This window comes from Eumetopias jubatus, unplaced genomic scaffold, assembly GCF_037043125.1.
Source record: "Eumetopias jubatus isolate StellerSeaLion01/CBP00866 unplaced genomic scaffold, mEumJub1_p1.0 scaffold_7, whole genome shotgun sequence".
Classification (NCBI taxonomy): Eukaryota; Metazoa; Chordata; class Mammalia; order Carnivora; family Otariidae; genus Eumetopias; species Eumetopias jubatus.
In genome coordinates this window covers 42,140,791-42,168,042 of record NW_028274813.1, presented here as the reverse complement: position 1 = coordinate 42,168,042, position 27,252 = coordinate 42,140,791, and the positions used below count along the sequence as shown (strand labels likewise).

The 27,252-nt window shown below is 35.5% G+C and overlaps 2 protein-coding genes across 5 annotated transcripts in view; one reads left to right on the top strand and one right to left on the bottom strand.

The window, feature by feature from the left end:
• Positions 1-3,308, bottom strand: part of EXOC5 (exocyst complex component 5) — a 55,465-nt gene extending 52,157 nt beyond the window's left edge. Inside the window, exon 1 of the mRNA XM_028112313.2 lies at positions 3,034-3,308. Coding sequence (XP_027968114.1) covers positions 3,034-3,060 — 27 coding nt within the window. The 5' untranslated portion in view covers positions 3,061-3,308. The remainder of the gene's footprint in view (positions 1-3,033) is intronic.
• A 41-nt stretch (positions 3,309-3,349) lies between these two features.
• Positions 3,350-26,909, top strand: AP5M1 (adaptor related protein complex 5 subunit mu 1). Of its 4 annotated transcripts, none has more exons than XR_003610731.2 (9): positions 3,350-3,811; positions 8,183-8,828; positions 13,340-13,567; positions 14,910-15,049; positions 16,351-16,436; positions 16,525-16,643; positions 19,657-19,753; positions 21,523-21,627; positions 22,396-22,483. XR_003610731.2 is itself a non-coding variant. In XM_028112433.2 (9 exons), exons 1-9 carry the CDS (start codon positions 3,738-3,740, stop codon positions 24,637-24,639), a joined length of 1,488 nt encoding a protein of 495 aa, XP_027968234.1. In that variant the 5' UTR covers positions 3,351-3,737; the 3' UTR covers positions 24,640-26,906. The 4 variants fall into 4 exon arrangements, 3 of the variants coding, with proteins under 3 accessions (XP_027968446.1, XP_027968234.1, XP_027968313.1); XM_028112433.2 differs by lacking the exon at positions 21,523-21,627 and adding an exon at positions 24,621-26,906 and having other exon boundaries at positions 3,351-3,811; positions 22,396-22,474; XM_028112645.2 differs by lacking the exons at positions 13,340-13,567; positions 21,523-21,627 and adding an exon at positions 24,621-26,909 and having other exon boundaries at positions 22,396-22,474.
• The last annotated feature ends 343 nt before the right edge of the window (positions 26,910-27,252 follow it).

The following is a 27,252-nucleotide window of genomic DNA, read 5'->3' as shown; positions in this document are numbered from 1 at the left end:
CAAAGTATGCCCATTTCCAAAACTTATTTGGCCTCTAAACCATTTTGGGTTTTTTGCAGCACATTTCATAGTATTACTATTTCTATGACATGCCTTTGAGACATGCAGCCTCGTTAATCTTGGCACCTTATCTTGAACTTAATAGGTATTCAACAAATATTTGTTGAATGAATGGGTAATTGACCCTGGTTAACAAAGAACTCTACCATAAAGGAAGCCTGCCCAAAAAAGAAGACTCCAAGAATGACAGGAGAGAAAAACAGCAAATGAGAGAGGAGTACAATGTCCTCAGTAGTGCAGTAAGAGAAGAGAGGAATACTTGTGACAACAGAGGAATTTACTACCCCAGCTACTTTTTATATGCAGGGAACAAATCTAAACCACGTAGGAATGCCTGTTTACAGCGTCCATCCTGAGGTAATCATTTAGAATCACTGGAGATAGAATCTTTCAGAAAATTTGTCAACAAGAGTTGAAACTATGAAGGTATTCTTGTCAATTTCCATGGTATACACTATTAAAGTAACTGAATCATCTATTACTAAAGCATTTCGCCAACTTAAGAAATATCCTGGAGTTTGATTTTGTTGTATGAGGGTGTTTATGTTATAAAAGGACGTCTCATAGGATCAACAATAAGATTTTAAAAGAAGTAGAGTCAACACTTATGAAATTTCATGGATTCAAAGCATAATTTTGCATTGATTTAACCTCTTTTTCAATGTGGAAATGAAAGCAGAATTCAACTTAATCGTGCATTAAAACCAGGATGTATAAAAACAAAATATCCTGACTACATCCTGACCTCTGTTTCCTACAGTTCTCCAGCTGTGACTAAGAAAGGGAAGAGAAAAAGACACTCCCTGATAACGTCCTACAATCTAGATCCTATGGTAGTAGCAACAGGAAATGGCAGTGATGACTGAGGTTTGTTTTTTGTTTGCCTCCTCACTCTAAAGCAAAGACCAACTTTTCCTTAGGGCTGAAAACTTATCCAAGAACAGAGTCCACTGTGGGCTGAAAAGATAAATACATTTCTTAATTGTAACTATTAACATTTAATTATAACTTTTAACGTAATAGGCTCTTAATTTTGATGAAGCAACAAAAGAAGGTCACATGAATTAAGATCTATAAGCATGTTTAAGGTTGCCCTATGAACCCTTTGGCCAGAGGACTGGTCTGTCTCTGTCATCACTAATCAGTTAAGTGCATATTACTAGTTACACATAACAAGTCACTCAGCTAAACTAAACCCTAATTTGGTTCAACTACTTTACTAAATAGCATGACCCTAGAAAGCAAATATATATTTACTTCCAAAATAAATAAATAAATAAATATATACACCCACATATATATATATCTACCTCCTCTCCCCTTTACCCTGGGGGGGAGGGGGGCAGAAATCAAATATATTTTCAGTTAAGTTAGGTGGACTCATGTGGTCAAACATTTAAAGAAAAACAGACATAATATGGTCTTAGATACAACTGGGAATGTCAAGCAGGATTCATTAAGTCACAGGTTAATGCCTTATGAGCCATGTAAGAAAATAGTAAGTTTTCTATTAATAGTTGGCTGGTCATGTATTCATTTAGCAAATCAGACATCTCAACTTCATAAAGTTTTCTACCTTTATAAGATGTGAAAGATAAAACAAGGAACAGAACTATTTAGTATTTGCCCAGAAACACGCAGTAAAAGCTTTCAACAACCTCCCTGCTCCTGCATCAATCAATAAACAGATGGCACAATTTTGGAATTAGAGAAGTTACTGCAATATACCTCCCAACACTTACATCTGAGAACATACAATTAATTTTTCCAAATTCTTTCTTGTAATTATAATTCTTCACTCACAAATTACTATTTGATTGTTAGTTATTTTAAACAATGGTGTATGTTATTCCTCTCAACAAAAAGCATTATCTATCCAAGAGCTGACAGGAACCCCCCAAATATAGTAACAGTAACAAATGCAAAGTTCCCAATTGTTGTAAAAACTGTGGCATTCAAATTTTAAGCCAAAAAAACTGCTGACTCTTAAGCAGAAAAAGAATCCAATCTTCACTTGCGGAGAAATTCTCTAACGTCAACTGCAGTCTTCTCAATTATTACTTACACTTTTGCTTTTCAATTTGAAACACAAGCACACACAAAAAGGGTCTTTGCTTCCTTTTTCTTTACATCTGTTTTCATTTCTTTCACAAAAAGGGATCCTTCATAGGTTTCATTGTTTGGTGGTCCAATCAGAATTTTCCTATTCTATTTATCTCCAACATCACAGCTGCTTCTTACACTGAATTTCACTAAATTAAATTTTAAAGTTTTAGAGAGTGAAAACGCTCCAGGAAACGTTTGAATGCTCATTGTCTCAGGAGCTAAGGATTCTCTAGCGTGCCTTCACGTGGTTTTAAAACACACTTAAATTCCTTGAGACCCGAACATAAATGTTAATTTCTAGCTTCGCCTCCGCCTTCGGTCTAAAGGGCTAAGTAGGCCTTTTATTGTCCTAAAAAAACACTTCAGCCTTTTCGAATGTAAAGGAAAACTGGCCACTTGTAACGTTTACTAACGAAATAATTTTAATGACTCAACCGCAAGAAGCCCCCAGTCGTCCCAATCTCAGGTGGTCCCCTTAGAATATTGCGCGAGGATCCAAGCGACAAGCCGGGGCTCGCCCAACCTGGGGCTGCTGGCTCCTCTCTCCGCGCCCTGAGTCAGCCTTTCCCACTTCTCATCCCGAGTACATCTTCCAACCCCTAAACCTCCGAGGCTCCTCTCCAGCCCTGCGGACAAAACCAACCCTCCTCCTTTCCGACTCCAGGTTCCCTTCCCTGCTCCCTCCCCACCCGGGTCCCCAAGCCACCCCTCCCCCATTTCACGCTCCGCCCGCGCCGCCACCGGAGCCGCCACCCCACCCCTCGCCTTTCGCACCTTTCCTCCCGGGGCTGCGTCCGCTCCTCCGCCCGCCCACCTCGCTGCCCGCAGCGCGGGCCTGCCACTCCCCGAAGAGCCGCCGGGACTCACCTCGAAGAGCTCGGCCGTCGTAGCCATCCCGGCCGGCTGAGAGGCTCGCCTCGCACTGGAAGCCGTCTCCTCTTCACATGCTGCGCCTCAGCGGCGCCGCGCGCAGGTCCCCGGTCGGCTCGCCAGCTCTGGCTCCGGGCCGCCGCGGGCTCCCTTACTCCCCACAGAGCCCAGGCGGGGCGGGAGGGCGGCCATGAAGCGAAGCCGCAGACGCCTGTCAGCTGCCTCCCGACGCCGCCCGCGCCGCTCCCATTGTCACCGCCTCGTACGCCGGAAGTGGAGCTGCGCGCGCGGGGTTGGCTGTCGGGAGGGGCCGGGGAGGGAAGCCTGCAGCCGGTGAACGGCAGAGAGGCTCGTCGCTGGGGCGAGTGAGGAAGCATGATCCTTGCGGGCCACCGTCCCGGAAGTGGCCCTTAGAGGAAGAAAGTACTGGGGTTCTTGGGGAGGAATGCTTCTCGGCATTCTAGGTGAGGATTCACAGAACTTTTGTGGCATGTGTTGACAGGAGGGACTCAGAGGTTTTAGTCACTCCCCCTGCTGAAGGAGCCAGCGTCTCTGCTGAGCCCAACCTGTTTGTGGTGGGACAGAAGGTGGCTCAGGTTGGGTGAGCCTCGGATCTTCCGGTAGAAGCCCCTCTGAGAAAGCCGGTCTGCGTCCTTTTTCCGTGGCGACCTTAGGGATGAGTTGATGCTTTAAGGCTTGTCATGGCCCAGCGGGCAGTGTGGCTCATAAGCCACGAGCCGGGAACTCCACTTTGTGGCACCGTCAGATTCTCCAGGTAAATGCAGTTTGAATTCTCAGGGGTGATGGATCGGAGGGATTGATAATGTACTGTAGTTTTGGGATGTGTCTTTGTCTGCCGCCTTGGGCTAGTTACTTACCTTCTGTTTCATCTGTTAAATGGAAATTTTAACACCACTACTTAATAGTATTGTGAGAATTAAATGTGTTGATGTTTGGCACATATTATTATGTGTTTTTCAATATTAGTATTACTGTAATAAAAATTAACTTCACCTGCTTAGGATTGAGATGGAGATGACCAAAGGAAAGGAAAGGAAACTTACTGAGCACTGAACATGTTTCAGATGTTTCTACTTTCGTTAATAAAGATCATTCAAGGACATTTTAGCTCATTCTTCGGGAAAATCTTTGCCGAGCAGTAAAAGACTGTTATTTTCATATTATGTTTCATTCTTAGAAACTTTCAGGTGGGTTACTTTAAAGTTCCTAATTGTTGAAGAAAATTGGAAAAGTACAAAAAATAAAATCGTATTCACTTTTTCTTAGATTGTGTAGGCTGATCTGGCTCCACTTTTAGAATACGCCGCATTCTATCAAAATAGCTCTGTGGTGAGAATTATACAATAACTCATTGTGAAATGTAAGTGGCAGTTCGCTAATCCGTATCACCTTTTATTCTTGGTGGCTGTTGACAGTTCTTTCTTGCCAACATATTTATTCTTCCCTGAGGAAAGCTCTGTAGGGAGGTAGCATAGCTCTGCATTGAGATTGAGTCAGATAAAGATGAGTGTGATTTTAAATGAAAGTGGTTGGCAATGTGGATATGAAAAATTCCCTCTTCACAACCCAAACATTTTTTGTTACTGAGGGTATCAGAGTTAAAGTTTGCCATTTTCTCCCAAGATACCTGGCTTGCTTTGTTGTTGTTGTACCTCAGGTAAGAAGTTTAATAAGATTTAGTATGGTTCAGGAGCCTCATTGGTTGGTCCAAAGTACTTATATATTCCTTTGAGTATGTTTATTTCTGCCATTCTCCTCCTCCTCGCAGGTAACTCTTACGTGTTTGTTGCTATCCCTTTATTTTGTGTTTGTGCATTTTTCAAATTACACAATTAAGTGTGCTATAGACTTCATTTTCTTATATATGCTAGACTTCTCAGCACTATTTTTAAGAAACATCCATGTTACTTTGTGTTCATCTAGAGCAGCGCTGTCCAATAGAATTTTCTGCGATGATGGACATGAGAAATGTCCTAAATCTATGTTGTTTAATATTGTGCCACTAACCACATGTAGCTATTGTGCTTTTGAAATGTAACTATTATAACTGAGGAACTCAGTCTTGTTTAATTTTAAGTTTAAATAGTCACATGTGGCTAGTGGCTCCTATTTTGGACAGTGCAGATCTAAGCCATTGCTCTTTTGTACTCTATGGTTTACATCTTTCATGTTTTACCTGTCCCCTTCCCCTAGTGATGATAATCCCAGGTTGCCTCCAACTCAGCCATCAGAATGGTGATGCAGTAGATATCCTCAAAAGGCTCATAGGGCCTATCTATGCTGATTTTGACTAAATATTGCCAAATAATTAGCTCTTCAGAATACTTTCTCCAGTTTCCAGAATACTTTCTCTACTTCTCATCAGCAGTGAGCAAAGGTTCCTATATCTCCATTCTTTCCTAACATTTATTCTACTTTTTGTCAATATTGCTATAAAGGATAGCTTATTTTCATTTGCATTTCTCTGTGTAGCAGTGATTGTTAGCCCTTTGGATTTCCTTTTCTGTGGATTGCTTGTACATATCCTTGTCTTTGAGAGTTGCTATTTGTCTGTTTGTTTTCATGTTAATTTTCTCCTGAAAATTAATTCGTTGTGTATTCTTGTGTATTCATCATATATTCTCGATACTAGGCTTTTGTCATTTTTAGCTACTACAGATATTTTCTCTCATTTTGTCATTTTTAACTTTATATATCACTTGTTTAAACAAACCACTAATTTTATTACAGTCAGAGTAGTACTTTGGGGGTTTTGTTGAGGTCATACTCTACCCTTATTTTCCAAAGCTATCTTCTTACATTATCGTCTCTTAACTTTATCATTTTATCGGTCATGTTTAGGTCTTTAATCCATCTTCAGATGTGGTGTTAATAGAGGAATCCATTATATTTTTCTCTATAGTGGGCCAGTTTTCCTGTATGTTACTTTATTTTTTTGGTATATATATAGATTTTTTCATTGATTTGTGGGACTGATAGTTGATTATATTTCTCTTATAAATACTGGTCTGTTTCAGTTCTGTTACTTTATTTGCCTATTCTTGGACCAGTACCATACTGTATTTATATCTGTGACTTTGTAACTTATCTTAATACCTTACAGAGATGAATTTTTTTTTACTGCTTATAAAAATAAGTTCCTTGAAGAACTCGTTGTTTTCAGATTTTTTTTTTCTCATTGTACTCAGGATATTTCAGAAGAAAAATTCAGATATGTTTGGGTGGGCTTTTTAGCATCTCTGTGGAGGCAGCAAGTTGGGTTCAAATAATTCATCTGTCACTTATTAATTCTGTATCATTAAAGAAATTAGTTTTATTATTTTCCATTTTCTGAGCTCTTGGGCCTGGTGTAAGGGCTAAGCGTACATACTCTGGCATATTATCCACATATATGTCAAAGGTTAATGGCCATAATTTAAGATTTTTAAAAGGAGATGATTGTTCCTGTATGTAATTATGTTTTCCCAAAACAAAACTTGGTTTAGATTCTGATTTAGAAGTTTGCTGTCCAGATATATAGTAATAGTATCAGCTTCAGTATGGCTTAGTTTGTTATTGTACCCCATAATTGTAGGGCCAAGGTTTGAGTCCTATTTTAGAAAAGGTCTAGAATAAATCTGAAATGATAGGTTGAGTCATCCAATAAAAATATTTATTGAGCACATGCAAGGTATTGTGTACAGTCCCAGATTAACTTCTTTTTTTTTTTTTTAAGACTTTGTGTCTGGCTTCTTTGTTTTGTTTTGTTTTGTTTAATTTTATTTATTTTTGACAGAAAGAGAGAGCACAAGCAGGGGGAGCGGCAGGCAGAGGGAGAGGGAGAAGCAGACTCCCTGCTGAGCAGAGAGCCAGATGTGGGGCTCGATCCCAGCCACCCAGGTGCCCCCCAGATTAACTTCTTATCTTTACATCCAACATTGAAATTCTTACACTTAAGAAGGACTTTAATTATCCTCTAGATAACCAAAGGGTAAGACACTGGGCTGGAGTTTAGTCCACAGTTCTCAACTATTCTTATCCAGACACCAAGAGAAAGAAATGGCATTCAGCTGCTAAGCCATTACTGGAGGGCTAGCTAAATCTTTTCCTTTCTCAATCAAAAAAGTACATGATAATGGGAGTGAAGTTTACTAATATATAGAGATAACTTTGAATACATTCCTATTTTTCTTTTTAAAAATTCTAAAGTAAACATCAATATCTTATTAGGGGTATTAATGAAAAAAAATTATTTTGGCCAGGTGTGTTTTTGATTCTTGATGAGAATTGCTGATATATTTAGACACCCCTTTATTGTGCAAATAAGAAAATAGACTTAGGGAAGTTAGGTGACTTACACAGAAGTTAATACCAATAAATGACTTTGTTCTGGACATTAGAGTGGAGAGAAAAGGAATAGGGAAAGCCCATCTTTTTTTTAAACTAAGAAAATGTGACATAACATTTTGTAAATGAGTAAAAGCATCTTATTCAGAATTTAATTTTATTACCTCATAATATCTTTCAGGGCCATAGAGATGAACATTTTTATTGCTAAAACATTTTTACATTTTAAGGAGTTGGCAAGAAGACTCAGGGTATTTGTTATTCACTATTAACTGAGTAGAATTGAACATTCCTTTTACATTTGTATCATCTCAACTAGTGAATCCAAAATTATGGCAGGTTAAATTGAACCACTTCTTTGATTCTGCTCTACTAAGATGGAATCAGAAAAGAAAAAAAAAGCCTTATAGATGCCTAAAAAGTGTCCAAGTATACTTTCCTGGCCTACGAAGCAGGAATCTGAGTGACCAAGAAACTAGAATTTTGAATTAGAACCATGTACTCTACCTATTTAAAAAATTAACTAAATTGAGCTATTTTCAGTAATAAATAATGACATTATAATTTGAGACAACATACCAAGTATACAACATTTAGTTACTACAGTAGAAATTTAACGTGTGATACATTGTTTTGGTTGTGGATTTTATGGGTGTATGTATTTGTTATTGTGTGTTTTGTTGTTATTACTGTTAGTCTTGTGTTTTGGGTTTGTTTTTGTTTTGGGGTTTTTTTGGATTTTTCTATTTTTATTTTTCTTGGAAGAACCATTTATGATATTTTTGTTTCCATAATTCAGACGGTATCCAACTGTTGAAAAACGAGCCAGAGTCTTCAACGGAACAAGTTATGTGCCTATTCCTGAAGATGGTCCCTTTCTTAAAGCACTGCTTTTTGAACTTAGATTATTGGATGATGATAAGGATTTTGTAGAAAGTCGTGATAGCTGTTCACACATCAATAAAACATCTGTCTATGGACTCCTAGTAGGAGGTGGAGAACTCTGGCCAGTTGTTGCTTTTCTGAAGAATAACATGATATATGCTTGTGTTCCACTAGTTGAACAAACTTTATCCCCTCGTCCACCATTAATTAGCATTAGTGGAATTTCACAAAGCTTTGAACTTCTTTTTGGGATACAGGATTTTCTTCACTTGGGTCAAAAAAATGACACTGAGTTAAACACAAAATTGAACCAACTGCCTGATTTGCTTCTACAAGCTTGTCCATTTGGAACTTTGTTAGATGCCAACTTACAGAATTCACTGGATAGTATTAATTTTGCTTCTGTGACACATCCACAAAAACAGCCAGCCTGGAAAGTTGGAACATACAAAGGAAAACCACAAGTTTCTATTTCTATCACTGAAAAGGTAAAATCCATGCAATATGATAAACAGGATATAGCAGATACATGGCAGGTTGTTGGAGCTGTCACTTGCAAGGTGAGATTTTCTCTGATAATTGTTTTATCATACCATTGAACACCTATGGAGAAAAGTAAAATTTTCTAACTTTATTTTACATTGTTATATGACATTCTTGATTTTTATCATAAACATTAGTCATTAAATATGTGAAATTTTGCAACATTACCTTTTTGTATTCCTTATGAATTGAATTTTTTTTAAAGATTTTATTTAAGAGAGAGAGTGCACAAGCCAGAGGGAGAGGCAGAGGGAGAGGGAGAAGCGGACTCCCCACTAAGCAGGGAGCTTGATGTGGGCCTGGATCTCAGGACCCTGGGATCGTGACCTGAGCCAAAGGCAGACGCCCAACCGACTGAGCCCCTTATGAATTGTATTAGTTATATATGGCTGCATACTGAATTGTTCCATTATCCCCAAAATAAACATTTATTATCATCATTGTTCTGTGGGTTAAGACTTCAGGAGCAGCTTAGCTAGGAACGTCTAGTGTGGAATTATGAGATCACAGTCAAGGCAGCTGGAACTATAGTCACCTGAGGGTTTGATTGGGGCTGGAAAATCTACTTGCAAGGTGGCTCACTCACATGGATAGCAAGTTGATGCTGGTTGCTGGTGGGAGGGCTCAGTTCTTTTCCATGCGGACTTCTCAATAGTCTGTTTAAGAATATCCTCACAACTTGGTGACTGGTTTCCTATGGATCAAATGATGAGAAAGAAAGAGAAGGCACAGGTAGAAGCTATTCTTTTTATTACCTCAGCTGAGGACAGATGGCATCACTTTTACCACTTTTTGTTCACTAGAAACAGGTCACTAAGTCCAGTCCACATTCAAGGGGACTAGAATTAGGCTTCACCTTTTGAAAAGAGTAAAAGAATTTGTGAAAATATTTTAAAACCATCATATTTGATATTTTCCATTTCCTCTAAAAGGATGAAATTGACAAATCTTTGAATTAATATCTAAAACCATTTTTATATTTTTTATTTATATATATTTCATATTTTTATATATTTTATATATAGGGGCTCTTATTTAAACAGGTTTGTAGGTTAATATAGTGTTCTCTGGTTTCAGGATAGAAAATAGGAAATGGCAATAGGAGTAACAATATAATTAGTAGTGAGGAGTGCCATTTTGAATAATGATCAAAAATTAAAGCCTTCCAGGGGCGCCTGGGTGGCTCAGTCGTTGGGTGTCTGCCTTCGGCTCAGGTCATGATCCCAGAGTCCTGGGATCAAGCCCCACATCGGGCTCCCTGCTCCGCAGGAAGCCTGCTACTCCCTCTCCCACTCCCCCTGCTTGTGTTCCCTCTCTCGTTGTGTCTCTCTCTGTCAAACAAATAAATAAAATCTTTAAAAAAAAAATTATAGCCTTCCATAATTTCTGCAAGTACATATCAATATTTTAGATGTCCTTATTTTTCTGATATCCTTTATTCTCTGCACTTATGAATATAAACTTTTTAATAAAACTTAATGTTGAGTGGCTATGTACAAATGCTCTAGGTAAAAGTAGATTTCAAGAACAGAAAATTAGAACAGCCCTGGCAGACAAATTGGGTCTTTCTTTTCCTCTTTAACCTTAAAGTAACTTAAGAGTTTATGTGTCTGTTTTAAACTCACTTCTGTCATGATCAAAAATATATTCCAGTTATTAACTTATTAGAAATAACTATTATAACTAGTATAAATGATGGGGCGCCTGGGCGGCTCAGGTGGCTAAGTATCCAACTCTTGATTTTTGGCTCAGGTCATGATCTTAGGGTTGTGAGATCGAGGCCCATGTCAGGCTCCGCACTGGGCATAGAGCCTGTTTAAGATTCTCTCTCTCCCTCATCTGTCCACCCCACCCCCAGTAAGAAAAAAAAAAAAAGAACTATTATAAATGGTTCTAAAATTGAGGTGTGCATGGATTATGTCATTCACAAATCTTAAAGTAGTTGAACCCTTCATTCTCATAAGTCTGTGAAATAAAAGGAAAATTCACCATTTTTGTTTTTCCCTTCAGTGGCAATAAATAGGGAATATGTTATATATAAATTTACTACTAATTAATATCATGGTGTTTAAATATCTCAGCTCATTGATAGGCTGACTGACCCTAGTTTATTGCTTATGGGAATTTTGGATTGGTTTCTATACAAACTATCATGATGGAGAACTTTCTTCTTTAAAAAACTTTCTTCTAAAAATAAAAAGAATGGGGGTATGCCATAATCCATGCACTAAATGTTTCTTTAAGCTTGTATGTAAATAGTACATCTGTTAGCCAAACATTTTTTTTAAAGTTCTTCAGGAGCTTAGTATTTAGAAGCCTATTATAAATGGAAATAATTATCTTCATTTAATCTTAGTCCTAGTAGAAAACCTGGTGAACCAAAAGCCAGTGGACTGAAGTTCTAGTCCTCATTCCACCACTAATTCTTTGGTGTCTTTGGAAAAGTCATAATTTTTACAATCTTTTCTCATTTTTAAAATCAGGTTAAGTTCCTAGGTCCCTTCTGTTTTTATAACACCTAGTTATAAGTGAGATGTACATATGCCAGATTGGCTTAAAGGGTAGTACCCAGGTTTCATCTAGAATGACTGTCCTCATTCTATAGTAAATGACTGATGATCTGGTATTTTAAATGACTGGGTAGCAGATAATCCATTGGTGGCTTCCATAATGGTTGCAATTTTCCGATCCCTCTAAGAATATTAGACTGATTTAATAAGCATAAACTGAATATTCAAATATTGTAATAGTATTTGCTATTAATATTTGCTCATTTTATTATCTCCATAAATCTGTCAAAAAACAACTTTTTTTTGTTCTTTCTAGTTCACATATAGAGTGAAGTAGCAGATGGTTTGAAACTCAAAACACTAAAATATTTTTTTTCATGGCTGCGAGTAATTTATTTTTTATTTTTTTATTTTAATTTTATTATGTTAATCACCATACAAAACACTAAAATATTTTTAAGTTTTGTGGTAAGGTTATTGGACATCTTTATTTTCAAATGTGATAGACATTATTGTAACTGTTACCAAAAAATCTTTATGAGGTACTAATACCTGGTACTGTTCATAATGCCTGCCGGCTAAGTGTTTACATTGTATAGCAGATATATTCTTGAATTCACACATATGTCAAGCAGTAGATAAATAAGAAAGTGAAACATGTCACATTGGAATGGAAAACAAAGGTAGGTACACAATTAGAAAAAGATGCCCATTCAGTAAACATTTTTTTGAGTGTCTCATATAGCAATGTGCTAGGCACTAGAAATACAAAGAAAAATATAACAGTTCTTGCTTTCAAAGAACTTAAAGCTTCAAGAGGGAAACAAACAGTGTACGGGTATCTGTAGGGGGTGAGCAGTTATTGCATGATGTGGACTATGTATATGATAGTAGAACTAGCTGCTTGCATTTGGAGCTAAACATTATACCTGCTAAATTCTATTAACTCTTAAAATATTTGTTCAGATCTACCAAACAAAACACATCAATAAGCCTTCTATGGCCCAATTGGCTAGTTTTAATTGGGTGCTTTAATAGAGGTAACTGTCAAGTTAGAGTTGAGGTAGAAAGGAAGAACCTGTTTACCATGAACACACAAGTAAGGTATATCATTCTGATTGGGTCAGAAAAAGAGCCATTACAAGGTTTATGGGAGTAAAGGTATTTAATATAGGATTTAGGGCTTACTAAAAATAACAGTTAATTTAAAACTTTATGAAAGTGTGAAAAATAATTTTGAATTCTGTGAAGCTCATACCAGGTGTAAGAGGAGTTGAGAGAATAAAAATTCTGATCTTCTGGCTGCAGCCTTCCAGAAACAGTCACTAATGACTTTAGTCTGAAGAAGCCAGAATTCACAGATAAGTCTGAGATGCCACCATGTCTATCTGTTACAGCCTCAAAGCAGAAATTCATGGAAAGTTCTGAAAAGTGCTGCCTCTGGCCACCACATCCTTAAAGCAGGAGCAGAGAGGTCTGTGAAGCTGTCATATCCAGCTTCCATAACCTTCCAAAAATACTGGCTTCCCATTTGCAGGGTAGAAAATGATTAAAGAGGTAGATGGGAGCCAAACAATGAAAGGCTTAAAAGTAATGCAAAACTGAGGGGAAACTATTGAAAGATCTTGAGCGTGGATACAATATATTTAGAATTCTGTTGGATCCAGAAGATGGATTGATTAGAGGAAGGCGAATCTAGATACATTTAGAGGGCTGTGACAAAAATTGTAGGGGCCTGTACCAATGTGTTTGCAATAGGAATGGAGAGATTTTAGTGGACTTAAAATAGCTTTTTAAGGGTTTAGATGTAAGCAGAGGGCTCTAAGAAGTCTCTCCTAGTTCCTGCTTGGTATCTGAGAGCATAACAGAACCACTAACCCAAACACAGAAAGCAAGAATACCTTGAAATAAAAATGAGTTAAGTTATGGGAAATGACTCAGATAAATTTAGAAAAGCCTCACCCAGAAGATGTATGCCTCTAAGATCTTGGTAATATCTGTTTCTGTTTCCATTACAGTGTGATTTAGAAGGAATCATGCCAAATGTTACCATCAGCTTGAGTCTCCCCACCAATGGGTCTCCACTTCAGGATATTCTAGTTCATCCTTGTGTAACTTCTCTTGACTCTGCTATTCTGACTTCTAGTAGCATTGATGCAATGGATGATTCTGCATTTAGTGGACCTTACAAATTTCCATTCACTCCTCCTTTAGAGTCATTCAACTTATGCTACTATACTTCGCAGGTAAACAACCTTGGAAAAGTTGAGACTTTGCTAATCTTTGTATTTATGAGTTCTTTTGTAAGCAAATCATTCATACTTTTGGCCCCCATGAGAATTTTTCATTATTAACCAGATAGTAATTGATGAATGAAGATGAAGATTCAGGTCTTTGAATAAGATACTTCTCTCTGGTGTCTGTAACAGCATTAAATGGTTTTCAAAGTCATGGGATCTTTTTTTTTTTTTTTTAATGTTCCCTAATAAGGACTCCATGGTCATAGGATAGATCCTGGTATAATTTAGTCATGGTTTGAATTATAACAAAATTCCTGTAATCCCAGGCAACTGGGGTGACAAATACATAATATTATATATAGATATTGTTTGTTGAATAACTGTTGTGTCAGACATTGTCCTAGGCACTTTACATGTTTTCTCCAGTACTTTTAAAACCCTTATTATAGGTATTACTGGCCCCATTCTACAGATGAGGAGAGTCTCAGAGAAGTTAAATGACATGCCCAAGGTCTTATAACTGATAACAGAGTCTGGATGAACCCAGATTTTCCACACTCCAAAACCCAACTTCCTTTTTACTATACCATTTGTCTTTTGTCCTAATTATGAATCAATAGTTTAGAAAACCTACTCAAGCTAGCTTACATAAAGGGAATTTATTTTGATAATATAAGAGGCAATCTGAGCGTCATTCAAGGATAGTAGACCCAGCCTGTACTGGGAATAGAACCAGAAAATCAAAATTAAAATCACTCTGTGCTCAGTGTCTATACTGTCTACCTCATCTCTGCTACTCAGTTTTCTCTTCCAACTGGCTTTCTCTGCTTCCACATGACCTATAACTCTAAAACCTTATGCTACATAAGTAGAGTATTTATTACTTCAAATGTACCAGAAAGAGTGATTGGCTTACTTCAGCCTACAGATAGTTTCTCCTTCAATCAGTTATTGATAACCAGTTGAGTAAGCTATTGCTGAGCTAGGGGGTGGGGGAGTCACAAGATACACATAGGGAACTGTGAGCAGGGAGTCAGTGAACATTATGTCTAGTGCACATCTTATGTTGCAGGTCATAGAGAACCTGGAGGAGGGGAACCTGGATGAGCAAGCAAGGAAAAACAGTGTACTGCAAACCTTTGTAAGGCACCTTTCTTATCTCTGGAAACAGAGAAGGAAAAATCCCTGCCTTTGGAACAATAATGGCTCCCTCATCTATTATCAAAACAGTGTAGAGTAATCTGTACATGATAACTACATTACTACAGGCCTTTTTCTCAATCATCATTGGTATTTTAGACCCATTAACCTGAGAATTATACAAAAATTTGTTTGTGTTTGTTTCCAGGTCCCAGTCCCACCAATTTTGGGTTTTTATCAAATGAAAGAGGAAGAAATACAAGTAAAAATAACAGTTAACTTAAAACTTCATGAAAGTGTGAAAAATAATTTTGAATTCTGTGAAGCTCGTATACCTTTTTATAATAGGTAGGAATAAAACAACCTGGTACCATGATTTCCATCTTTCTTAGTACATTCCCATTGCCCTACAGTAAATTATTTATCATTGTTTTTTTACCTTATTTTTAAGATCTAAAAACTTTATTCAAATGAATGCTGATTCTGAACCAAAATTCAGTCATAAAAATAATCTCTTTACTTTTAAATCTGTCTTCATTTCTCTAGTTAAACTTACTAGTCAATACAGGAGGGTATGTGATGTAATGAGCACTGGGTATTACATAAGACTGATGAAACACAGACCTGTACCTGAAACCAATAATACATTATATGTTAATTAATTGAATTTAAATTTAAAAATGTTAATAAATAAGTAAACTTACTAGTAAATACAAACTTAAGCCAATGTAACTTCTTTAGGGATTATTTCACTGCTGGCTTTATTTCTAGAAATTTCTCTGTGCTCTACATATAAGTCAAACCCAACTATCAGCTACCTGGTGAATTAAGCCAATGGTAACATAAGATTACTTCCTCAACAGTTCTGCTTTTAAATTTGTTCTACAGCATAGTTCTTTTCATAGGATGCCTAAAGATATAGTGAAATTATAGTTTTAATGTTATGTCATTTCATATGACTGTATTAATACATTCTTTTTTTTTTTAAGATTTTATTTATTTATTTGACAGAGAGAAACACAGCGAGAGAGGGAACACAAGCAGGGGGAGTGGGAGAGGGAAAAGCAGGCTTCCCGCAGAGCAGGGAGCCCGATGCGGGGCTTGATCCCAGGACCCTGGGATCATGACCTGAGCCGAAGGCAGATGCTTGACGACTGAGCCACTCAGGTGCCCCTGTATTAATACATTCTATATGATTTTATAGTTGTCTTTTAGAATTAATAATGAAATGTCTATCATCACCAAAAACATTTATTGTGTTTTTGGTGTTTTTTGAGATATAATATTCGTTATTTGTTCTACTTTATTCTGCAAACTTGAATATATAAATCTGCGTTATGGGGCGCCTGGGTGACTCAGTCGTTAAGCGTCTGCCTTCGGCTCAGATCATGATCCCAGGGTACTGGGATCGAGCTCCACATCAGGCTCCCTGCTTGGCGGGAAGGCTGCTTCTCCCTCTGACCCTCCCTCTGCTTGTGTTCCTGCTCTCGGTGTCTCTCTGTGAAATAAATAAATAAAATATTTTTTTAAAAAAATCTGCTTTTATGCTGTCTTTCTATTAAGTAACACTAGCTAGATTTGACTTAGATCTCTTTAAACTCTTCTATGATCATTTTTTTCTTCATATTTTGTCCTTTTCTTTTTTAAAGAGGTCCAATCACACATGTGGAATACAAAGTTAGTTTTGGCCAGCTTGAAGTATTTCGAGAGAAAAGCTTATTGATCTGGATTATTGGTGAGCTTTTACTTATTGACTTTTTTAATTCATTTGTTGTAGAATCTACTTACTTTAAAATAGTTAACTGGTACGTTTGTGTTTTTAGGACAGAAGTTCCCCAAATCAATGGAAATTAGTCTTTCTGGAACTGTCACTTTTGGAGCCAAGAGTCATGAGAAGCAGCCATTTGATGAGATTTGCATTGGAGGTACAGCATATTTAAAGGTAAATACATTTATGTGGCTCACTACATTAAAAACCCTTCCTTTGTTTTTAAATTGCATATATCTAATTGATTTTTAATGTATTCTAGCCATTTTTTGTGGGAGAACATCTTGTCTGTGCTAAGTCTCTTTAGATTTTTGTGAGATTTCTTTTTGTTTAGTATTAGTCACTTTCTATTTCACTTAATATAAAAAATTTTTAAGGTGAGACAGTTAAGTATAACCTTAACACATCAAAGTAACCAAGTTCTATTTCCCAGCTCTTAGTTATCACATTTAAGATTTCTATACAAAAAATATAAGATGTAGCCCTTGCCCTCTAGAAATTTTCCACTGATGCATGTCAGTAATTGATCAGTGCTAACTCCTTTTGGTATTTGAAGGAAACAGTGAGCATTTCTGACCAAAGTGGTCAAGGAAAGCTTTGCAGTAGAGATGGGAGTTTAAGCAAAACTCTGAGGCCCAGATAAGCATGAAAATGAAACTTTGAAGATTGACCAACATTTATATAGGTAAATAAATTACTTAGTCAAAGGAATGAAGGATGACAAGGCACACTTAGGAACCAGTGCTAGAAATAGTAGTAACACATCAGGCTGGATAAGTGATTTAGGTCTAGATTGTAGCTTTGGAGGGTTTGCATTCTGACTTATTCCTTTGTTAGAAAATGTTTTTAGTTTTATATAGATCTTTCAGAAAACAATACTTTATGAAGATCAGTCTGGAATGGATGTGAGAAGGTGAGTAGGAAAAAAAATAATAAAACTTGATTCCCGATGAAACGTAGTAAGTTAATGATGCTGAGTGTCACAGAAAGAAAGAAAGACTCCCGGAGAAGCTGTGATAAAGGTAAAGCATTGGTCACTAATTAAATATAGAAACAAAAAATAGTTTTAAGTCCAAGATTTAAAAACATTTTTTTAAAAAAATGTAGCTTCAATCAGACTTGAAGCTCCAAGAGAGCAGAGACCATATGAGTGTCATTCATTTTTTATTTTTATCACCAACATCTAGTTCATTACCTACCATATAAATATTTGAAAGATGAATATACTTAGAAAAAGTACTAATATGGAGAAAGTTGGGAGGAAGTGGGGTACATATCATTTATGTTGCTGGTGATAGCAGCATATCCCAATGTAAGTGTCTAGTAGGTAGCTGAAAACCTAGAGCTAGATTCTCAAGAGAGAATTCAACAGTATGTAAGGATTCAGGAGTTACCTTGTGGAGAAAAAAACAGTTGAGGCAGTGGAAATGAGTAAGATCAGAAAAAAAGAAAATAAGTAGATGATTTAGAAGACCCAGTGAGAGGAATTGAAGGGATGATCAGAAAAGTAGCAGGAGAACCTAAATAGAATGGTAGAGAAATCAGAGAGATTGAAATCTATATAATAACAGAAGAAATGGTAGTGAAGTCAGAAGTGCAGGGACACCTGGGTGGCTCAGTCCCTTAAGCATCTGCCTTCAGCTTGGGTCATGATCCCAGGGTCCTGGGATCTAGTCCCACATTGGGCTCCTTGCTCAGCAAGGAGTCTGCTTCTCCTTCTGCCTTTGCCACTCCTCCTTGCTTGTGCTCTCTTTCCCTCTTTCTCTGACAAATAAATAAAATCTTAAAAAAAAAAAAAGAAGTACACTAGTGATACTCATTTCTTCTATCTTGGCTTCAGCTATATCCACAAGCTTTGTTTCAAGGATTGTTATAAAAAGTCCTACTTCCAGATATTTTTTAGAAAAAATATGGGATGTTACTACACTGTAGGTCTTGCAGAGGTAGGGATTCTGACTTTTTTAATTCATTACCATCACCTACTCAGTTATAATCTGATTGCAAGAATGTAATACATATTTGTGTTCACTGAATAGATTTTTTTATAATATTTAGTTATATGGAAATCAATTTTATTATAACTTCCAGAATCCAGAATTATACCAAACAAGCAAGCAAAAGCCCTTTACAATTAGAGATAATGTAAGTTGCAATAGGAAAAAAAATGCTTAAAAGATCAGAAAATTTACATTCTATGTATGTGGCCCAGTTAATTTGGCAATCAAAAGGAGAAAGTTACGAAGTAGAAATTTGCAGGGATGGGAGATGGAAGAAGAAGTGTAGAAAAGATAACAGGATATTGCAAAATCAGGAGCTTTAAACAGCAAATATGAGAACCACAGCAAAAGGACACTGGAGCTCCCTCGATAAGACACAGACCTTTGATAGTTCATGTGAATATCACTGTGACTCAGGCACCCCACCACTATGCCTTTAGAGAAAGTACTAAAAATAGCCCTTTCTACAATAGCACAGTATAATAATTGGCATTTATACTGATGATGCCACATTATCAATTAAATCCAGAAATACGGATTACATTTTAGAAAGGTTTCATAGGTGAAAGGATGATTTCTAAGCTTAGTTCTAGAAAAATTGAATTTTAGTTTTCTGGAAAATTAAGCAGAACATCTCATTCCCTCCAAACATGAGATAAACTTTCAGTTTTAGTAATTGTATTCTTGAGTTTTGCTAGAAAGTGTATACATTTCTGCCTGTAAAAGAATTATGATCTGAAATATATCACAATCATATAGCCTTAGAGATAGAAGAGAATATGCAGAATACCAGACACCCTAAGGGAAGAAGCACCAGTTTTTGTTGTCAGTTGAGTCTGAGTTCACATGCCAGCTCTGCTACTTAAATTCTGGGATGCTAGTTGCTCCCATCTCTGAACCTCAGTGCCCTCATTTGTAAAATAGGGATGCTTTGCAACATAGATTACAGTCCATATTAGTGAAGTATCTGGTGGGTGTTAAGCACTTCCTAATGACAGCCTTACAAAGAAATGGTCTTAATGCAAAGGGGTAAGGTGTATGTGTGTATGTATGCACCAAAGCACACACACACATTTTTATTTTGTGAACTATGTGAAGTGAATCCCTAAAATTGTGTCAAGGGAAAAAAATGTGACCATAACTTTTATCAAATAATCACCTCAGTTGGTATATTTCTCTTCTTTTTCTAGCTTCATTTTAAGATCTTAGATTATACACTCACTGGTTGTTATGCGGATCAGCATTCAGTTCAAGTTTTTGCATCAGGAAAACCAAAAATAAATACACGTAAGTTGTACAGATGCAGACTAACTTGAGGGAATTAAAATGGTGCTATGCAATTACTACCTAAGACAAAGTTAAAATGTAATAGAGATCAGAGAATAATCCTAATTTATAAAAATTCTGACCTGATCCTATCCTGTGTAACAGTATGTGTACTTTACACTGGCCTCTGCCTTCTCTTGTTTATAAAATGGTCTGGGTGAGCAAGAATTGGTATAGAGGTGGGCTTTAGTATAAAGTTGGATTTGTTTACCTCTGCTTATAATATACTTTTTTATTCAGAAGTTGTTTCCCGACAAGGCTTTGAGTCTGGCTCAGACAATTTATTAGCTGTGTAAATTTGGACGAGTTAGTAAACTTCTCAAAGTTTTAGTTTCCTCATCTATAAAATGGAAATAATAGTACTGTTTATCTCGGGATTGTTATGAGATTTAGATAAAATTATATTGACCAAGTGCCTAGTATGATGCTTAGCATGTAGCATGGATTCAATAAATGTTAGATGTGATTATTATTTAAAATTTTAAATATTTTTAGCAAATGCTATAGTCAATGAGCATTATTTAGTGCCCTCTCCATTTTATAAGTAGGAGGGCAATAGAAAGAAGGTTTCCAGCCTTCAGTGAGTTTGTTGGTTGTAAGTAAACATGTACATGAAACATGTACATGAAAACACAGGGAGACAAAAAGTAATTTATAAATGAATTCAGAATTATTTAATTCAGATCAAATATTTATAGTAGCATAGAACAGAAAAGTAACTAGAATGAGGTTAAAAGTTAGCTAAACATAAGCAGAACTCTTAAGTTTTATTTATTTAAGTAATCTCTACACCCAATGTGGGGCTCAAACTCATGACCCCAAGATCTTCTGACTGAGCCCAGGCGCCCCTAGATAAATATTTCTTAAACTAAGGATTAGGATCCCCAAAATAGGTAGGATAAGAGAGGACTTTGTACATGAAAGTTTCAAAAGGATTACAGAACTCAGAACTATAGAATTCTAAGCGATTACTTGTGAATGGCAGTAATAAATTCTATGTAATGGAATCAGAATAAGTCATATTCTTTACCTCCTTAGGATTTCCCTATGTTTTCTCAGGCATCATTTTTTGGTTGTATTTTAAAGAAATGCATATACATGGAAGAGTCTTCAAGATGCATTTTTTTAATGAAGGCATGATATATCAGTTTAGACAAACCAGTCTAAATGCAGATATTTTGGATTCTATCTATGGGATACTAAACGCAAACAGACCAATATTTTAGACTGTATGGGAGATATAATTTTCTCTTTAGGTAATATCTAAATATTTTAAGTATCTTATTAATATTAACTAAACATATTGTAGCAATTCTCAGAAAGCATAATACAGGATGGGGTGGTTCAGTAATGTACCTGCTTAGTGTAAAATATTAATATATTTTAATATAAACTAATATAAAATATTAATATATTGAATAAAAGAGATAATCTTATAATGCATAATTATGACCAGTCTTTTATTTCCTTCCTCTGTTAGTTTCAGAACACGACTACCACTTTGTGCAACTATGTAAGACCTTTATTTTGCAATCATCTTGACAATACAATTTATTTTCAGCATATACAACTTAGTTCTGAAAATATTAATGCCAATAATAATGTTAATTTAAATAATAGCTAACATTTATTGCTTACCATGTGCCAGGCACAGTTTTAAGTATTTTACGTGTGTTAACTCATTAATCCTCGCAGCACCCAATGTGAGAATTGTTATCTCCATTTTACAGATGAGGATGCTGACGGAACAGAGGGATTAGGGTCATGTAGCTAATAAATGGCAGGACTGGGAATCAAACCAAGCAGTCTGGCTCTGGAGCCTGCCCACTTAACCAGTATGTTGTGTTGCTTTTCAATGTTTACTAGGTTCTCAGACTGAAAAAATAAATAAATAACAAGGTAATACACCTTACCTCTATCTTTTTTGTTACGAAGAAAGGCATGAAGAAGAAAGGTAGAAAAGGCAGAATTAGATATTTACTAATGTGTGTAATAATCAGAATTTACATGGGTCTAGCTCCAAATGAGCATTATTAGCTCAAATTTACATATCAGAAAACTTTAGTTCAAAGAGGTTGTCATTTGTCCAAAGCTACAAAGCTATTAAAACAGAAAACTTAAATTTGATCAGAACTTTAAGAAACCACTGAAGCAACTTTTTAAAAGTATTACTAGAAAGTGGAATGTTTATTTCTGTCTCTAAAACTTGGAATGGGTAAAGAACAGCAAGATCAGAATAAGGACCATGGTGAAGAGAGGTCACATAATTGGAAACCAATAAAAAGTTTCAGATTTTTTTTGCAGTTGATGTCATGGTCCATAAGAAACAGAATTTAAGGAAATCATGAGAAAAATTGATAGAAGTGGAATAAATGAGGGATATTGGCATAAATAAGCTCAAAGATAGATTTAAATATTTAATAAGCCCATATTTTTAAAGTTGTAAAAATTATAATGCCTTGATAAAGTGAAATTAAGTATTTCAAAGTGTTGCCTTTCTTGAAATCATTGTGTTCTACATTTTTAAAATATCATGACTGCTCTCTCATTGAATTTTTGGTAACGTAATACAGTCTTATCGTTTATTTCTTTTTTTTTTATAGACCGGAAACTCATTTCTTCTGACTATTACATCTGGAATTCTAAAGCTCCTGCGCCAATAACATATGGATCATTATTACTGTAATTATCTCATACTTAAATAGAATTTATATAATGGTAACATAAATTAAATCATTAGTCTTTTATTTTTAATGTGTGTGCATATAACCTATGAATGAAAAAAGTCATTGATTTAATTATAAAAATGCTCTTGTTTAATGTTTTTAGCCTGACATAGTTTGAAAGAACATTTTAATGACTAATATTTTCCATTTTTTACCCTTTGATTTTACTCAAATATGATTCAGAGCAGAAAACAGTAGTGATTCACTTTAGGCTTATTTTAAACTAGTCCTGGGTCACCCTACCATATATACTTTCCTGCTCCTGTGGCAGACATGGCTAATCAGTTGTAGCCTTCTTTCTCCACTGAGCCTTCCTGGATATGGGCTCAGGCTCCTTCTCATTGCAGAGCTGCAAACAGTCACTCCTGATGGATTGTAGATAAAAGGATGGATGTGCAAGATAAAAAACTCTGCTTTTTCAAACCTGAGTAGTAAGCTCCTGGTACAATGTATTGTTATAGAATACCAGAAACCACTATAAATCTCTTGGGGAAAAAAAAATAACCAGTCAATGAAAACAAAGGAATATTGTTTAAATAGTAACCTGTTCTTAATCAGAACTTTCTTATTGACTAATAAAGAATCTGAATAATTCTATTTAAGGTGTTTGTTTATCTCTGTTCTAGAGTTACTTTTCAGGTAAGCTTATTAATCTGCCACAGTAACATTTTGCTCAGGGTATCAGTAAGCATACTAAAAGGGTGGGATACCTTTAGAAAATGAGCGTAGTGTTTTGTGATCACTTAATGCCTACAGCCAAATTTTTTTAAAGATAAATTTAGGTATAATACTGTTTTTCATGTTTTATTATATGTTTTATTATATGAAAATTTTTAATGAATTCAGGTAAAAATTCAAAAGCTGTTCTGTGGGTAGAGAGTATTACTTTATCTTATTTCAGTGTCTTGTAGCCTCTTTCCTTTAAATTTATCACTCCTGCTTTCTTATTAGCATTCTCTTGATTTCTTCAGGACCACCCTGTCATACTTTTTATTCTCTGTCTTTACAAATTATGTCTCATTGTTTTCAAAGCAGTTCCTTGTCAAGTTGGACTTTGTGGCCATTCAAGAAAAGATGAAATCTCAAGATCCTCAAAAGTTAATTTATGTCAAGTTTCTTTTTATGGAACAGAATTAGAAGTGTTATAAAAAATATGCATTATAGATTAATATTCAATTAAATTATCTCGGTTTCTATTTTTTTAATCAGTCTCCTAAGGAAAAGCTTAGAAAAATCTTCTAACTCCTTGAAAGAGAGCTATGATAGTTTGAAGGGAGAATGCATATAAATTTAGGATTTGAAATATGGCTTTTTAATTAAGGTCAATCTCACTCATTATAAATTCTCATTTTCTGTAAGGCATTATCATGGCAGAATGCTGTTTGTTCAAAATTATCCCAAGTAACAAAGAAAATAGAATAACTGCCTGACCAGGACTTTAACGTATTATTCTGGCTTAATCATAGATAATCAGTAGTTAAAATTTTCCTTTTGGAAGAGGAAAAAAAAACATTTCACTTAAGATATTTGATCTATCTTAAACTCAAGGAAAGCTTAACATTTAACTTATGTTAATATTAATGGAGCCATTTGGACATCTTGATTGTATAAATGTTGAGTAAAGTACACTAAGATAGGCAAGAGTCATTTATCTAGTAAGTACACAGATATTCAGTATAATAATCCCCTAGGGAAAACTTTCTAAGCAATCAGAAAAACCAGTGAATCTTTGATTTGACATTTCTAGAAGCCTGAGGAAAATCTAGGGAATACTGGACAAGTGTAGGGCAAAGGGGAACCTGATGCCATCTGTTGCCATTCCATTCTAACATAACGCTACAGAACTAAAACCAACTCATGTTTTCATCCTGTTGAGATCAGCTGGGCACACTGTGATGCTTTTGATTTTGTCTAGAAACCTGTCACTTCAGGATAATTTCTGAAGACAAAGTCTGTTTCCCGTTTGGTAGGTGACCTGTTTAATGTTTTCCCTGTGTCTGGGAACTCCTTAGTGTAATTAGCGACCTTTGAACTCCACAACTAATCCTGAGCTATTTTGTATTCCTTACTCATCTTTAAGGCTGGACTTTTCTTTTCTTCAGAGTCCGCTGCCACAATTAAAGAAGAAACAGCTGCATTTCAAAGGGATTCCGATTCCAGAAGCTTAATCGTGATTGACATGTTCTTATTCTAAGCTATAAGACACTCTAAGAGTCCTTTCTTGGGTTAAAACTTCAATCATTTTCTAAAAAATTATCTCACTATGGATTTTATTCATTTTCTTTGATAACTATTCTTTGCATTTTTTAACTTGAAAGATGCTTTGCATTTGTGGTGAATATGAGCATCTACTTCCAGTGAAAGATTTGGATGGTGTCAGACATACTCTAGATGCAAAATTGCTAAATTCCCTTTTAGTGCCAAAATATGATTATGAAATCTGATGTCTATCATAAGGGTAATTATTCTTCAGTAGACCCAAAAGGTACAAAAAGTGTTAAATTTCTGAAAATGTACTCTGAAGAAAGTGGTTCATGATTTTCGTAAAACCCTTCTTCATTTTTTACTGAACAATATTTTTAAAACTTTATAAAGCCGGCAATACTCTTATAGTGTAAGATAATTAATACCCTGACAGTGGTGGGCACTTTTTATTTTTCCTTTTTAAATTATCCATTCTAATGTCAGGTTTGAAGTAAATAGCCTTATCAGGAATTCTTAAGAGAATTATTTGTGTAAAAAGTTTTTTTTTTTTATTAAACAATAGTCTGTCTCATGAACTTTATTTTTTTCACACCAACTCAGTATTTCTGAGTTAAAATTATTGTGGTTTTTATACATTGTATGATTTAAGGTCTTTCAAAGCACAATTTTATACACAGTAACAACTAATATTTTTCTTTTATTTTTTTATTATAGTATTTCACACTGCTTTAGAGACATTCATAGACTCCTGTACCACCCCTGAGAGGTAGGTAGGTCAAGTTATCATCCAGAGCCTCTGCGGGGACTGCTGCCATAGCAGAACGGTTGTTTCTAAGACAAAGGTCAGAAAAGGGATGTTAATAAACAGTCCTCAGGTTTAAGGGACTTTTTTAGGATTACATCTTAAATTCCAACAAATCAGATTTAGGAGTTACTGAAAGTGAAATTGATCCATCCCTCATCCAAACTTTGCAATACTTTCCTGTTCTGACATCATTTAGATAGTTAGCTGTATTATCAGATTAGAAACCATTGTACCCGGCTGCTGAAAGGAAAAGGAGGCAAAAAGCTAAACATGGGATGAATTCTGAACCTTTTAACCTGGCTGAAGTACGTTGGTCCCTGTTATGCAAATACCTTCAATCCTCTGCTAAGTTCAGTGGAAATAATTTTCTTGAATGACAGGTTTATTCAGCAAGGATTCAGTTGGTGATTAATCCCCCTTTGATCTAGGGTATTTCACTTAACTACCAGTTACCTCGTTCTGACAAAGTGCAACTGAGATTAGGGAGATCACTAGAACACTACCAGGGTGTGCGTTTATTCTCTCTAACCTTTTAAAGCAGGGGCCAAGAATGCAATTTATTTTCAGTATTTGAAGATGTAAAGTCCTGTCTGCTAAGTTAGAAAGTCAATTGAATACCAAATGAAGTTTATTTCTTACGTAATAGAACAAACATTTCTTTTTGCTTTGACTAACAATGCTTTTAGGAAATACAGACTTTGAAGAAAGAAGAAACAGAGACTACATTCTAAGTATATCTTCTAGTTTTGTTTCATGTACTAGAGTGTATACTTATTGGTCCTGAGATAAACCAAAAATCAAAGCAGTGGCTACAACTTAGATTGAGAAAATGCTTCTATTTTATTAAGCTGCATGGTTTCTCCCCGCCCTCCCCCCATTAAAAAATGTCATGCTATGTGGTAAAGAAATCCAATGGGGAAAACATATTGTAATACACAATTATTCACCTTAAGACTTGCAGTTTCAAAGCTTTATTTGTTAACTTTGTCCTTCCTTGAGGAAAAAGGGCTTGTTATATTGCCACCATAAGAATAATCACATTCTTTTTCAGAATGATGGGGGGTTTTTTCCATAAAGGTAAATGATGCCATTACAAAAATAATCCAAATTATTTTAAATTATCAAAATAACTACTTTCCACTGTATTGTTTACTATTTCTTCTGCCTTTTTCTCATTTAATTGGGTACCTCTTCTTCCATAACTGTAAGATTTAAGATACTTTATGGAATTTTGCACAATATTTTAAGAATAAATGTTTTATGCTAGGCTTCTTAAAGAATTTGCTTTTAAAAACTATTAGCAACATCAGTGTCAATATTCATCTTCCAAGATATCAAATTTGGAGATTTATTCCTTTAGTATATTTCAAGACTGGCTCTTAAAAGAAGAAACATAATGATTTGTAACAAAAATAGTTTTAAAATATTAAATTATTATTGATTAATTTTATTATTACTGAGAAAGCTTTTTTTTAATGCTTTATAATTGTTCATTATTCTATTAAGAGTTTAGAATACAAGTTACATATTTAGATAACTTTCCCACATATTTTTTTGTCTCAAACATTCTGTGATCCAATTTCTAAATTCAAACAATGACTTGTACACATCTAATTCATGTTGGTGCCAAACCAGTCTCTCTAGTTTCAATTTAGTAACCAATCTGTTTCTAAATATCTTCTGATAGCAAGTTACTTAACCAAAGCAAAATTGATGTGCTCGCT

Bases quoted from the DNA above. Each gene is read 5' to 3' on its own strand.
- AP5M1 (XM_028112433.2), top strand. From the start codon at position 3,738: ATGGCCCAGCGGGCAGTGTGGCTCATAAGCCACGAGCCGGGAACTCCA. The intron at 3,812-8,182 runs GTAAATGCAGTT...TCCATAATTCAG, and splicing joins GGCACCGTCAGATTCTCCAG to ACGGTATCCAACTGTTGAAA. The intron at 15,050-16,350 runs GTAGGAATAAAA...TCTTTTTTAAAG, and splicing joins CGTATACCTTTTTATAATAG to AGGTCCAATCACACATGTGG.